Here is a 13189-nt window from a genome sequence, read left to right on the forward strand (position 1 = left end):
GTGAGAATAATGAAATTTCTAGCAGCTAGTGTGTGATCAATAATTGAACACGACTTTGGTGTTTACGCTCTGAGCAAAACTGAATGTTGGTTTATACATTGTTCATGAGAAGGCTAATAGAGGAGATGGGAGCTGGGTGTTTCCAACATGAGTCATATTTACACAGATATATGAGGGCAGATAACCCTAAAACTGAATGATTCAAGTTTGAGGTCAAAACATCTTTAAAGTGTATAGTTAAGTTTAAGAAAATAGTAGTTGGGGTTAAGACTAGTTTAATTTTACATTAATGTGGTATCGCATGCGGTTGCTTTTAGATCGCCATACAAAACCATCCATCCATCCTCTTCTGCTTATCCTTTTCAGGGTCGTGGGTGGGGGGTTGTTTAGGCATTTTAACCAACTTTTGTAAACAAACAGCACAAATTAAACATCTGACACAATGAAGCTGATAGAAAGCAAAAAGTCAGAGGTTTACTAAAGATATCAGCACTTGCTCTGAGAAGAGCAAAAATTTTATTTATATTTCCAACAGCAGTTTTTACTGGTGCACCAGTTTGATCAGCTCACCAAACCATGTAGCGCAGCTAACACAACATCAAGCAACTGTGAGCTTTCTCTTTTAAAGCAATTTACTTTGGGCTCTGTTGTAAAATGTCAAAAATACTTTTTTAATGCATGAGGTCCTGTGAAAAATTAAATACATCCGTATTGCTTCTATAGGAATTAAGGGGGTGAATAACAGCCAGGTGCTGCTAATAAAACGCACTTGATTAATTGATCTTCAGCAAATGTAATCACCTCTATAAAAGCAGATGTTTGGGCAGATTGCTGGCCTGAAGCATTCAGGTGTTTGTTAACACAATGCAATAATGTTCCCAGCAGTGGATGTTCCAGCAAGTTCACCCTAAGGTCAGACCATGCAATGTTGAGACAAATTGCAAAAAAAAACCCCAAGGGGTACTTATCAGACTACTCTACATGTTAAATGTTCATTACAGCAGAATTACAAAAAGACTGAACAAGTCTGGCTTGTTAGAAAGGGTTGCTATGAGAAAGCCTCTTCTCTTTAAAAAATATAGCAGTATAGCATACAGGAATATATAGACGTGTAAAAACCAACAATCAACACAACAACTGACAAGCACGGTTTGCTTTCCAGCCACAGGACCTGGGTACATGGCAGTCACTGAGCTAACCTTGAACTCCTCTGTATATCAGAGCAATCTAGAGTCCAATCTGAGGGCATGTGTCGGACATTTAAAGCTTGGGGTCACATAACAGGACATTAGCAAATGAAAGACAAGACTCAAGGTGGTTGTAATGGTCCAGTCAAATACAAACCCAAATGAAATGCTGTAGCATGACTTTAACAGAGCTGTGCATAAACAAAATTGAGGGTTTTTTTGTTTTTGTTTTATTACTCTATACACAAGCTAGCTTTAAAGTAAATGAGTAATTAGATGGAAATTGTTGATTTCCAGAGACATTTTTTTCAAGAAATATAAGCTTAAGTTACCTTAAGCAACAAAACCAAAACACCTAATTATCTCTCGAATCTTCCTTTTGCTTGAAGTTAAATTTAAGACAAAAAGACACCTGTACTGACAGTAAATTATACCATTAAATAACTATAATTATTGTAAGGTGTCAACTGACATTGCTTTTACTAAAAGTTTTAGCAAAATTCAAAGTCCTTAGAAAAATTCCTGAGCAGCTATGCTTAGTTTTCCTAGAAAGGAAAACAAGACACTGTCAGATCTGTAAAATAAAGTGAGACCAATTTTTTGTCACCACAGTGCTGAGAGGGGTACTATGATAAAGTGTTAAAAACGTTCTCATTTCTTTTGTTGCACTACAACTTTCTATTGTCTTCCGTGACCCAGATCCCCTAAATTACATTTCCAATTCTGCGCTCCCCTCTAATTGGCACTGAACTTTGCTGCAGGGTACAAAGATCTAGTTTATTTTTCAAGTTTATTATTCTGTTAATATGGCCACAAAAGCATATACTGATCACAGATACACTAAAAGGAAAGCAGCAGCATGCTGGATGTGTGAACAAATATGAATACAACCTCACACTGCGAGCAAAATCACACACTCTCACCTAAAGTGAGACGGAGGAAGAAAAGTACCCTAAAATGTACTATATTTTTTAAGTCAGTCACTGCTGTTTCTGTGCTTCATCACATTGCGAGTGTGGCAAGCAACACCTGACAGCCACTTGAAACCAAACAGTCTTCAGTTTTCAACCAGCACAATATTCTTTGATTAAATCTATTATTCAGTAGTTATGCAACTCTGCTGTCAGACAGAATCAAGCAAGAATTCCCAGAGCACAGGATTGTTCAGGAATGTTACCAACAGACTGAAAATTATTTATGCAAAAATATCAAAAAACTCCAAAGCACTCTCTATTCATATAAAATTTAAATCCCTTTTTTCTTGTGGCACGGTTAGATTTAACCTTCGAAGGCAAATAAAGTTTATAACAAAGTAGTAAAATGCATTTTTTAAGAAAAAATTTACTTTGTTCTTATAGACTTAATTTGCCTTTGAAGATGTATTTATATTATCTGTGTGGTCTTTTTTGTCTGATTTGAATTTACTTTGGTGAATTTTTGGTGATTTTGTTGATTTCTGGGCTCTTAGATCTGTCCACTCTTATTGGTTGAGTTTTACTTACCCAGTACCCAGAGACGGAAAAATGTAATCTGTGAATTTTTGAAATAGAAAATGCTGTGTATTGTATTATAGAAGTGTGCACTAACAAAGGATTTAGGTCTTTTTTAAGCTTCTCTGGAGATGTATAAATCCAGCAGCCAGTGTTTATTGAGCTGACTCCTGTTATAAAACGTTCTTAAGTTGAACTTTGTAGAATACAAGATACACCCAGGAATAGGCATTTTGAGCTACCGAAGGACATGTTATTTATCAGTGTGGATTGATTTAGGAAAATATCACTCATGCACCAAGGAGCTACAAAATAGAGTACTGATAAAACATCTCCATCTGCTGGTTGCACAAAATAACATCACTTTCTAATGTATGTACGGTAGCTTGGTGATTTTGTTTTGCTCAAGTTCAAGATGTCCTGAAAACAGGAAGCATGCAGTGCGTTGATGAACAAAATTAGCGTCATCTAATAGCTGATTATGATGAAGATGATGACAACAACGAATTAAGAGTTGCCTCAGCATGACTGCTCTGATTGCAGTCATCAGCTTAGATTTAATTAGTCATACATTTGAATGCATCATAATTTTGAAAAGGAACACTGATTAAGATGCATCGTGTCCTAGATTAAATTACAACTTACCAACTGCATATTAATTTATACTATGTATTATACATTTCATTATGAGCACTGCATTTCATACACATATAGATTGAGATATTAAGATTTGTTCTTACCAGACACCTCTTGCAGCTTTAGACTGAAATAATGGATCTTGGTCTGAACCTGAAGAACAAAACAACAATATATACTTTATCATATTTAAGTATTATAACCAAATAGCTACACGAAAGTCGAGTTTGCAAGAAAGAAAGAATTGCAGTTACTTGCTTAAATATTTTATTAAAAAGGTACTTCAGTTACTTCTCCTTTTCCTTACAGTATTTAGGCTGCACTAGAACTCACCAGGGTCTGGAGCGTCAGGCTGAAGAGCGGGGAAGTCATTCTCAAACACAAAGGTACTGTCATAATCTGGATTCCCCTGGAGAAAAACAGACAGTTGGAGAGATATTAGAAAACAGCAGACAGAAAACATTTTGCTTTCAAAACCCAAGCAGAATGAGGAGTGAAGAAACCTCTTATTTGGAACTGCTGGCAATGTTACAGTGCAATTTAGCATTATGTATGATTGTTAATGTCCACAACATCAATAATAAATGGAGAGAAGAATAGATGAACTATCCATGACATTATCAATATGTTTTCCAATGGATGCCTTGTTTGTGGATTTACTATTTGTTGTGATCAGAACCAAAGAATGCTGTTCAATGCCTCTTCTCACCTCTCCATTTGCCCTTCTGTTCCCAGGACAGAGTGGGTTATTTGGGTCATATCTTGGTATGTGCTCCTCAGGTGGTCTTTCAACTTGACCTGCCCAAGGTCTCTTCATGCGGTGGGCGGACACAAGAACCCAGCTGTCCCGAAGAGGGTTGTAACGCAAGTGCTGGTGCTCTAAAGTTACACAAGACAAGTGATAAAATGTAACAAGACAATGTAATAACACACACACATTATTGAAACCACAGGCTTCAAACATAAGTCCCAGGGGCAAAAATTGGCCTGGCAAAGACTCCAATCTGGCCCCACTGGACAGCTTTGGAAAGTGTGAAGGAAGGCATAAATCTTGGACTTTTAACTTCATTTTCATACGTTTCACAGCTTTAATAACAAAAAACCTCCCCTATGGGCCATGCTACACCAAAGGAATTAGGTAACAGATAGAAAATTAAATTAAACAACAGGAAGTTCCTTTTTGTTCAATATAAATGTCTGGGTATTTTTTTACAGTAGGTACACAAAAAAGGACATTTTCCGTAAAAAACAAAACAAAACAAAAAACTTTGTGTTTTATACTTTTCTGTAATTTTACACATTTATTTCTTACAATTTCTTTAATTCACTACAGAAAAAGTTATTTACCATGTAGAAAAACTGTGATTTCCTTTGCCAGGAGAATAACCTCCTCCTAAACGTCAGCAAGACTAAGGAGCTGATCGTGGACTTCACTACAAAGCAGGCGAGGAATTACAAGAGTGGACAGTTTCCGATACCTGGGTGTCCACATCACTCAGGATCTGTCATGGTCCTGTCACATCAACACCCTGGTTAAGAAAGCCCATCAGCGTCTCTTCTTCCTCAGAAGACTTAGAGACTTCCATCTGCCACTAAAGATGCTCAAGAACTTTTACTCCTGCACCATCGAGAGCATCCTGACGGGAAACATCTGCACCTGGTTTGGGAACAGCACCAAGCAGGACAGACGAGATCTGCAAAGAGTGGTGCGCTCAGCCGAACGCATCATTCAATCAGAGCTCCCTGACCTGCTGTCCATCCACACCAAGCAGTGCAAGACCAAAGCTAGGAAGATTATGATGGACCTCTCCCATCCCAACAATGGACTCTTCTCACTGTTGAGGTCTGGGAAGCGCTTCCGCTCCCTTAAGGCCAAAACAGAGAGAATGAGGAGGAGCTTCTTCCCCCAGGCTATTCGGGCCCTGAACCAGGTGTAGGACTGGACTCTCCCACACACATCACATCACTATAAGACTGGACTCTCACACACACATCACATCACCACACGCACTCTGGTTTTTCTTCATGCACACTTCCTATAATTTATAATCTCTTTCTGCTACTTGCACATTTTTTACTGTAAATTTCTAAGTTAAATCTGTAAATTTTGTAATAACCTGTAAATTGCAAATACTGTAAAACCACTGTCATTTAATGGTCGGGCATTGCATTGCACAGCTACAAGCATTTTACCTCATGTCATACTGTGTATGGTTGTGTGTGTGACAAATAAAATTTGAATTTGAATTTGAAACTGCACTTTTTTCTTATATTAAAATATCTCAAGGTTTAATTTGTGTATCAAACTTTTTTACAGTGACAGATCAAAGTTGGGTGTATCTTACCCACGATGTAAAATGAGTTTGACATCCCCGATTTAAACATTTACTATTACTTATAAGAAACACCTCAAAAAGCATTCAGGAGCAGGTTTTGTAGCTACAACAGGAACTACAGGAACTACAGTCACAAGACAGCTGGCAGAGTCAGCATGTCTGTCAGGCCGACAGGGGAAAAGTGCAGGGTACAACATAACTAAAGACTTTGTGTAACCTATAACCTACCAGTGAATTCGAGTAGTAAACAAGCCCCGAAACATGACTGAATGCATTTTAGCTTTAACTGTTAACAGTGCAGTACCTTTTTGGTAAACAGTAATGAAGAACTCGGGAAATTACAGAAGTCATTTTGACGCTTAAACATTAAGGCAAACTGACAAATTTAAGAAGTCCTACTCATTATCCAGTGTCTGTCATTGGATATAGTGAGTGATTGAAATTAGCTTTTTAACGTTTGTAAATTCACAAAAAAATGCGTACCTTTTGGGTCAAAACTGACGTCTTGCTTCCCGCTCATGTCGGTAACTCACTGATGTTTCACAGCTGTCTCCTCCCCGGTGTTCTTTTTTTGAACCATGAGCTTTCTCTGGACTTTAGTGTATGATCTAAATCAACACGGTCCGCAAAAAACCTTGGACTACTTCCTGTTTTGTTGACAAGCGAAAGGTTGCTATTGTGCACATGCCGGTATGCAATGGCACACTTCTAAAAATCTAAACAGATAAGTAAGTAAATAAGACTGAAAACGTCAAACTAAGGATAATTGGTCATTATACTGTTACCACCCAATCCAGCAGCCTAAAATGTTTAGCTTTGGTCAACTTTTTTTTAATATGATATTTTAATGCAAACTAGAAAAAGACGGTTTTGCATTGTGCTGGCAACCCTGGAGTCGCGCGCTGCCTACGCTGCTGACTCGGCTGATGATTGGCTAAGCGTAAAGTTCCCTCCCTCACCTGACCAGGAAGAGGCTGTGAGCGGAGCACCACGCCAGTCCGCCTCCCTATATGCATGTAGCCAAACCTGTCTGTGTGTGTCTGTGCGTTTTGTTTCAGCCATGTCCCTGCTCAAAATCATTTCAAGACTTCTGGTGTTCGCCGGAGTCACCGTCCTGACCGTGCTGTTGTTGCGGTATTGGTTGGCCAGCAAGCAGTATGTGTTCAACAGAGAAGACGTCGCCAAATTGGCCAAACAGTATGCAGGTGAGTTTGGGTTTGCATGTGAAAAAAAGTTGCCGCTTCACTTCATTTTGTTTATATTTAAAGCGAAGCTAATTTTGGTTGCCTGAACTGCCATATCTGCATGCCCTGTGCATTTTAAATGTCTCTGTTCTCAGGACAGGACCATGAGCAGGCTTTCTCCAAAGTGGTGGTGGAGCTGAGAAAAAGGTAACGATACCGTTACATGCAGGCTTGCATGTATCAGGCAGCTTGTGGTTGCTTCTGTACAATTTCCATCACTATTAGGTTGTTTAAGCTACTTATTAGCTGCAAAATGATGCAACTTATCTCTTCAGCATGTGCTCATTTCACTTCATTCTTTCTTGGTATGGTGTGGATGTCTTATTCACTTTCATTTTTTAATACTGTATGAAAAATTGGTGTAGTCTAAAATAAAGCCAAAGTGAAAGTTGTCCATAATGATTTCCTTGACCTTGAGATACTTTCCTCCGATTTTCCTACTAAAACTCAAAACTGGTAAATTTGCACTGAAAACTCACTTGGTATTCAGATTATTAATCAGTTTTTTAACGTTAAATAAATGGCTAACAAAGTATATTTGAACTAGGTATCCTGGACACATCCTCCCTGATGAGGACTTGCAGTGGGTGTTTGTGAATGCTGGAGGCTGGATGGGCTCCATGTGTGTCCTCCATGCCTCTCTCACAGAGTACTTGATACTGTTTGGCACTGCGGTGGACACTGGAGGACACTCAGGTGAGGAAGGAGAGCAGTTAAAGAGAGATACATAGATAGATCAGCTCCAAAAAAAGTTTTTTTGTGTAAGTTGAAGTAAACATCTGCAGACATAATGGTTTTGGGGAACAAGTTACTCTAGAGCAGGATACTCTGATCTCAAAGTTAAAATCTGCTGGAGTTATTTACAGTATGGTGTCAGATATGAAGGAATGAATTGCCCCTCTTATGATCTAAAGTGAAGTCCGTCTGAAGCACCCCCATTCCAGTCCAAGTCCTTACAATGTTGCACAATGGGCTACAACTTGATCCTTGCAATCTAGGAGATGCTGATATATAGTCCCATTCTTGGTCCCAACAATAATATTTGATTTGTGAGATGATTTACAGAAGACTATTGGAATTGTATGTTTAGAAAACTATAAATACTCTGAATTGTATCATTTTGACTCTTTGCATCTTGCTGATTCTCTCAGGTCGTTATTGGGCTGAGATTTCTGATACCATTATTTCTGGAACCTTCAGACAGTGGAAAGAGGGGACAACCAAGAGTGAAATATACTATCCTGGTAATACATTAACGCATTACAATATTCAGTTTTGCATTTATACACAATGGAAACTTTAATGTATCTCAATAACTATTATAGGTTTTTTTTGTGTTTGTTTGTTTTTTTTGTTTTTGCACAAATTGGCTGGACATTTTCTTTCAAGATTTTTTGATAGAGAGCAGGAATGATGATTTTAATTATGGCAAATTGTTCAGTTCCTAAAGCAGCCCCAGACCATCACAGTACCACCACAATGTTTGACTGTTGTTCTTTTTATGAAATAGTATGTTATTTTATTTTTTTAAACAGATGTCATGGGACGTAAACCCTCCAAAATGTTAAACTTCTTCAAAACTTAACTAAAATATTTTCCCAAAAGGCTAGAGGATCAAGATGTTTTTGCCAAATGTTGTTCTGGGTTCTTTTGTGATCTCCAGGAATAGTCATTTAGGCACGAGTAATTTTGGTAACCTGCCTACTCTTGGGAAGATTCAGATTTCAAGTTTTCTCCATTCATGGATAATGGCTCGTTCTTTGGAGTTCCAAAGTCTTAAAAATGGCTTTGTACCCTTTCCACACTAATAGATGTCAATGACTTTGTTTCTCATCTGTTCTTGAATTTCTTTAGATTGTGGCATGATATGTTGCTTTTTGAGATCTTTTAGAGGACTTCACTTTGTGAAACAGATTCTGTTTAAGTGATTTCTTGATTCATCCGGTCTGGCAGAAATCAGGCCTGCGTGTGACTACTGAAATTAAACTGGTTAATTACCCTCTTATGATTTAACAAGAGGGGGCATTTATTTTTGTCACATTGGTGCCAGGTAGCTCTGGATAGCTTCCCATTTTAAATAAAATAATTTAAACCACATTTTAATTTACTAATTATCTTTGTCTAATGTTAAAATTTGATTATCTGAAACATGTAAGTGTAACAAATATGCAAAAGAGAAAAAAATCAGGATGTTGGTAAATAAGTTTTCACAGCACAGTATGTTATTAGCTAAACTCCTGTAGTATTATTGGGTGGTAGTAGTAGTAGTAGTAGTAGTAGTAAAAAAAAAAAAAAAAAAAAAAAAAAAATCCTGTTCTTTCATATTCTTTACCCACAGGTGACACTATTGTGCATGCTGTAGGAGAGGCTACGTCAGTCCAGTGGAGTGCCGGGACTTGGATGGTGGAGTATGGCAGAGGATTCATCCCTTCCACGCTGGGCTTTGCTTTAGCAGACACTTTTTTCAGCACCCAGGACTTCCTCACAATGTACTACACTTTTAATGCCTACATGAAGGGTTTGCTACTTGAGGCTGGTACACTACTTACAGAAGCTGGAGTTTTCTAAGGTAAAATAGAGTCCTAGATGATTGCACATGGACATTACTATCAAAACTTGTGCTGTGACATTTTCTTCCCAACCACTAAAATCTGGTAGAGGAGAGACTTGCTGATAATTCAGAGTGCTGACATTTAATATTTTTATATGAAATTGTAGACAATCCAAATTTACATTGGTACAGTTGATCATCTTCATTGACGCTCTTGACCCTCATAAAGGCTATGCAAAAGAAAATGTCTTACTCCATTTCACCTTAACATTTGGCATGAGATTTCAAACTGAGCCAAATCACCCAAACAAACATTTCATTCTGAATGGCAGCCTTCCTTACTTTACCTCGATTTTAACAGTGAAACTAAGCATCAGGTCATTAAACATTCCACTGAGAGCTCAGACTGCCTCCAGAGTCAGAATGACTAATAAAAGGAAAGAAATCCATATTATTAGGATCCAATTTAAAGATAAAAGCCTTAAAGTTCCTTTTGCACAAGCTATCATTATTCTGATAAAAATAAGGCAATATATGCAACCAGGTTTGGTTGTGTTTACTTCTTCATAACCAATGATTTTTACAAATAAATACTGATAATTCAAAGTGTGTTTTTGCAGGCCAAGGAAAATCTTTCAAAACAAATATGCAATGCTTAATCTGGATTGTAAAACCTACAGTAATGTATATAATGCACAGCTAAAGTCACTATTTTTTTATTAGATGCCAATTTCCGCTTTGTGCAGATTCTCTGCAGATGAGATCTATTGTAAATGTAGCTGCATTAGGATTCAGGCTCTCTAAGCTACTCTCGGTGAGAAGATGCAAAAAAGAGAAATTCTGTTCTTTGCTTTTAAAGCTTCTCTTGGCATTGGCCACCATTTACCGATTCAAAGCTCACCTTTTGTGTACCGTGTGTCTTTTGAAGGTGTTAAAAACCTGGGAGGATATGCTAATGAAAGCTCTCATCTTGTCAGCTGTGTGAACCTTGGTGGTTTTATTTCTCTGCTAACCTGTCTCTGCTGGAGCTCATCTTCAGAGCTACAGCATTGTGGCAACCACCAAATTTTCTGACTAGATGTGTGTGGTTTTGACATTTTTTATCTCAGAACTGTGGAGATTAAGGTAGAAAACTGAAATCCTTTCAAACTATAGAGCAAAACATTTACATCACATACTGTACATACTGTGGTAGGACACCCAATGATGTTATTTGGAGAAACTCTTTAAAATGTTTGTGCAAGTCATGTAAGGTAAGAAAATGGGAAAACACTGTTGTATCATACTACAGACGTCTGCTAGGTTTACCTGTAATTCTGTCATTTTCTAATTTTACAGAATGGTTTAATTATGTAAACTTGATTACTTTTTTTGGCAAAAACGTTCTGAGCTCAAATAGCCTATAAATTAACTTGAATAATACTGGACTCTGACCAAGCTACTTGGCTTCAGTATCTGCAACTTCCGTTCCTGGTCTTGAATTTTGCACTGGCCCACTGGGAGGGCTAAATATCTACATCCTATTGTAGCACTGTGGGTAAATGTAATTGTGGTGTTTTACACTGCTGCTGATTGTGTTCTCAGTTTGTATCTTTTCATGTAAAACAGCCTTATTTTCAGGCTAATGGCTGAACTTACTAAGAGCTATGTAGGGTTTCTAGTCTAGTGAAAATGTGCTGTTACTACCCTAACTGATGTTAATTAGAAGCCGCATCAGTAGCAGTGCATTCTCAGATGAATTGTAATACTGTACCAGATGTGCAATTTACTCGGGGTTAAGAATGAAACTGACAGTGCCAAAAGAAATAAATGTCTTTGAACTTAATAGAAATGTGTTTTGCTTATTTCTGTCTATACTGTGTATTTAATCAAGGCAATGAGAGGACGACTGGAATATAAACAGTAGCTGTCAATCTTGGCTGCCTTATTCATAATAGAATTGTGAAATGACATTTACACAAGATGAGTGAAATCTCAAGCTTGACACTCCAAATCCTTTATTATAAATACTCTATGGTCAGATGGTATTTAATAAATCTGGTCATCAGATGAGCAGACAAACATATCAGTCCTCATCTCTGTCTGTAAATGTCTCAGGCAACCTGGTTGTGTTTCATATACACAGAGGTGTGTGGTGGATTTTTTTGTGATATGTATAACTAGGTAACTATATACACTATATATATATATATATATATGCACTGAACATACATATTTTAACTTTCATGTAGAGTCTTAAGCACAAGACATTTTGCTTCACCGAGGTTTATTAAGGTTTTACAGTAACAGGGCAGTTAATGCTGTTGAGAGTTTGCCTGAATAACTCACTCTCCAGCTCCGGTAACTAACCTTCCCTAATACACACTCAAAGTCTTTCATGCAGCACAACCAAAAGAGTAACATTGTAACAGAGATCCTGAACACATCACAATTAAAACATCATACGATATAATCCCACACACACATACACACACTATGAACCTACACTGAAGTGTTTTTTCCACTTGCGGTGTAAGATTTAATCATTAGGATTAATGTGTGATGTTTGACCGTATCATGAACTATTGTGATAAGCCAACGCCAAAGGGTAGCTGGAGTCCTGACTGGCCTCTGGCCAAGACCTTGGCCACTACCTGAACCCTGCAGCTGTGTTTGGACGGGTGGGAAAGTTACCCAGCAGCAGGGGGCGGGGATACTGGTCCCTATATATCAGGGGACCAGAGGACACCCCAGCACTTTTTCCCCTCTACTCTTTCTCTCTGTCTGCCTCTGTGTTGCTCTGCTGTCTGTGCTTAAGGCTGTACACCCCGGGGTTTTGCTTTGCTTGTTTTCTGCTTTGTAATTCTCTTGCTAAGTGTCTGTATGTATTTTTCCTGCTGTTCATATGATTCAGTGTATTAAACTCTGTTCCAAGAATTCTACTCTTTTCCAGAGCATCTTTTTGAGTGTCTTGGTTTTAATTGGATCTAAAAGAGGTTGGATCTCCACATCGTTGGTGGGAGAAGGTTATCAGGATGGCTTCAAAATTTGCGACCACATGTGATAGACATTTGTGTTGTACATTTGCTTAAAGCTGTAGAATATCCTTGCTGTTGCTTGTTCACCTATTTATATATACTGTATATATTGTACACTCATTAGACAATTAGGTACTTCTTGCTAGTACTGGGTTGAACCCCCTTTTGCCTTCTGAAGTATTCCTCAGTGATTTTGGTCAATATTGGCATTAGAGCATCACACAGTTGCTTCAAATGTATTACGTGCACATCTGTGACACAAACCTCCCATCACAGTATATCCCAAAAGGTGCTCTACTGGATTGAGACGTGTGACTGTAGAGTCCATTTTAGTAAAGTGAACTGATTGTTATGTTCAATAAAATTTTTTATCTGTGCTGCTTTGTGACATGGTGTGCTATCCTGTTGGAAGCAGCCATTAGAAGATGGGTACACTGTACTCACAAAGGGATGGACATGGGCATCAACAACGCTCAGTTGGTACTGAAGTGTCCAAATTGTGCCAAGAAAATATCCCACACAACTTTACACCACCAGCACCCTTTCATGTTGTTTATTGCAAATTCTGACTACCATCTGCTCGTGACCTTGACATGTCATCTTGATGGCATCTACATGCCTAGATGCCATGAGCTACTGACATGTCATTGTCTGATTAGATAATTGCACTACCAATCAACTGAACAGGTGTACCTATTAAAGTTTTCAACAAATGCATATACTTTAAT

At 38.0% G+C, this 13189-nt stretch overlaps 2 protein-coding genes across 2 annotated transcripts in view; one reads left to right on the top strand and one right to left on the bottom strand.

The window, feature by feature from the left end:
- galt (galactose-1-phosphate uridylyltransferase) overlaps positions 1-6410 on the bottom strand; it is a 46685-nt gene extending 40275 nt beyond the window's left edge. The window contains exons 1-4 of the mRNA XM_006795590.3: positions 6133-6410; positions 4023-4192; positions 3647-3722; positions 3418-3466 (exon numbers count right to left, since the gene is read on the bottom strand). Coding sequence (XP_006795653.1) covers positions 3418-3466; positions 3647-3722; positions 4023-4192; positions 6133-6169 — 332 coding nt within the window. The 5' untranslated portion in view covers positions 6170-6410. The remainder of the gene's footprint in view (positions 1-3417; positions 3467-3646; positions 3723-4022; positions 4193-6132) is intronic.
- Positions 6411-6496: 86 nt separating this feature from the next.
- sigmar1 (sigma non-opioid intracellular receptor 1) lies at positions 6497-11259 on the top strand. Its single transcript, XM_006795589.3, has 5 exons — positions 6497-6854; positions 6989-7040; positions 7441-7589; positions 8045-8137; positions 9232-11259. The coding sequence occupies exons 1-5, from the start codon at positions 6497-6499 to the stop codon at positions 9459-9461; spliced, it is 882 nt and encodes a 293-aa protein (XP_006795652.2). The 3' UTR covers positions 9462-11259.
- The last annotated feature ends 1930 nt before the right edge of the window (positions 11260-13189 follow it).

The sequence above is a fragment of the Neolamprologus brichardi genome, chromosome 7, assembly GCF_056152115.1.
Source record: "Neolamprologus brichardi isolate AB-2024 chromosome 7, ASM5615211v1, whole genome shotgun sequence".
In the NCBI taxonomy this organism is placed as follows: domain Eukaryota; kingdom Metazoa; phylum Chordata; class Actinopteri; order Cichliformes; family Cichlidae; genus Neolamprologus; species Neolamprologus brichardi.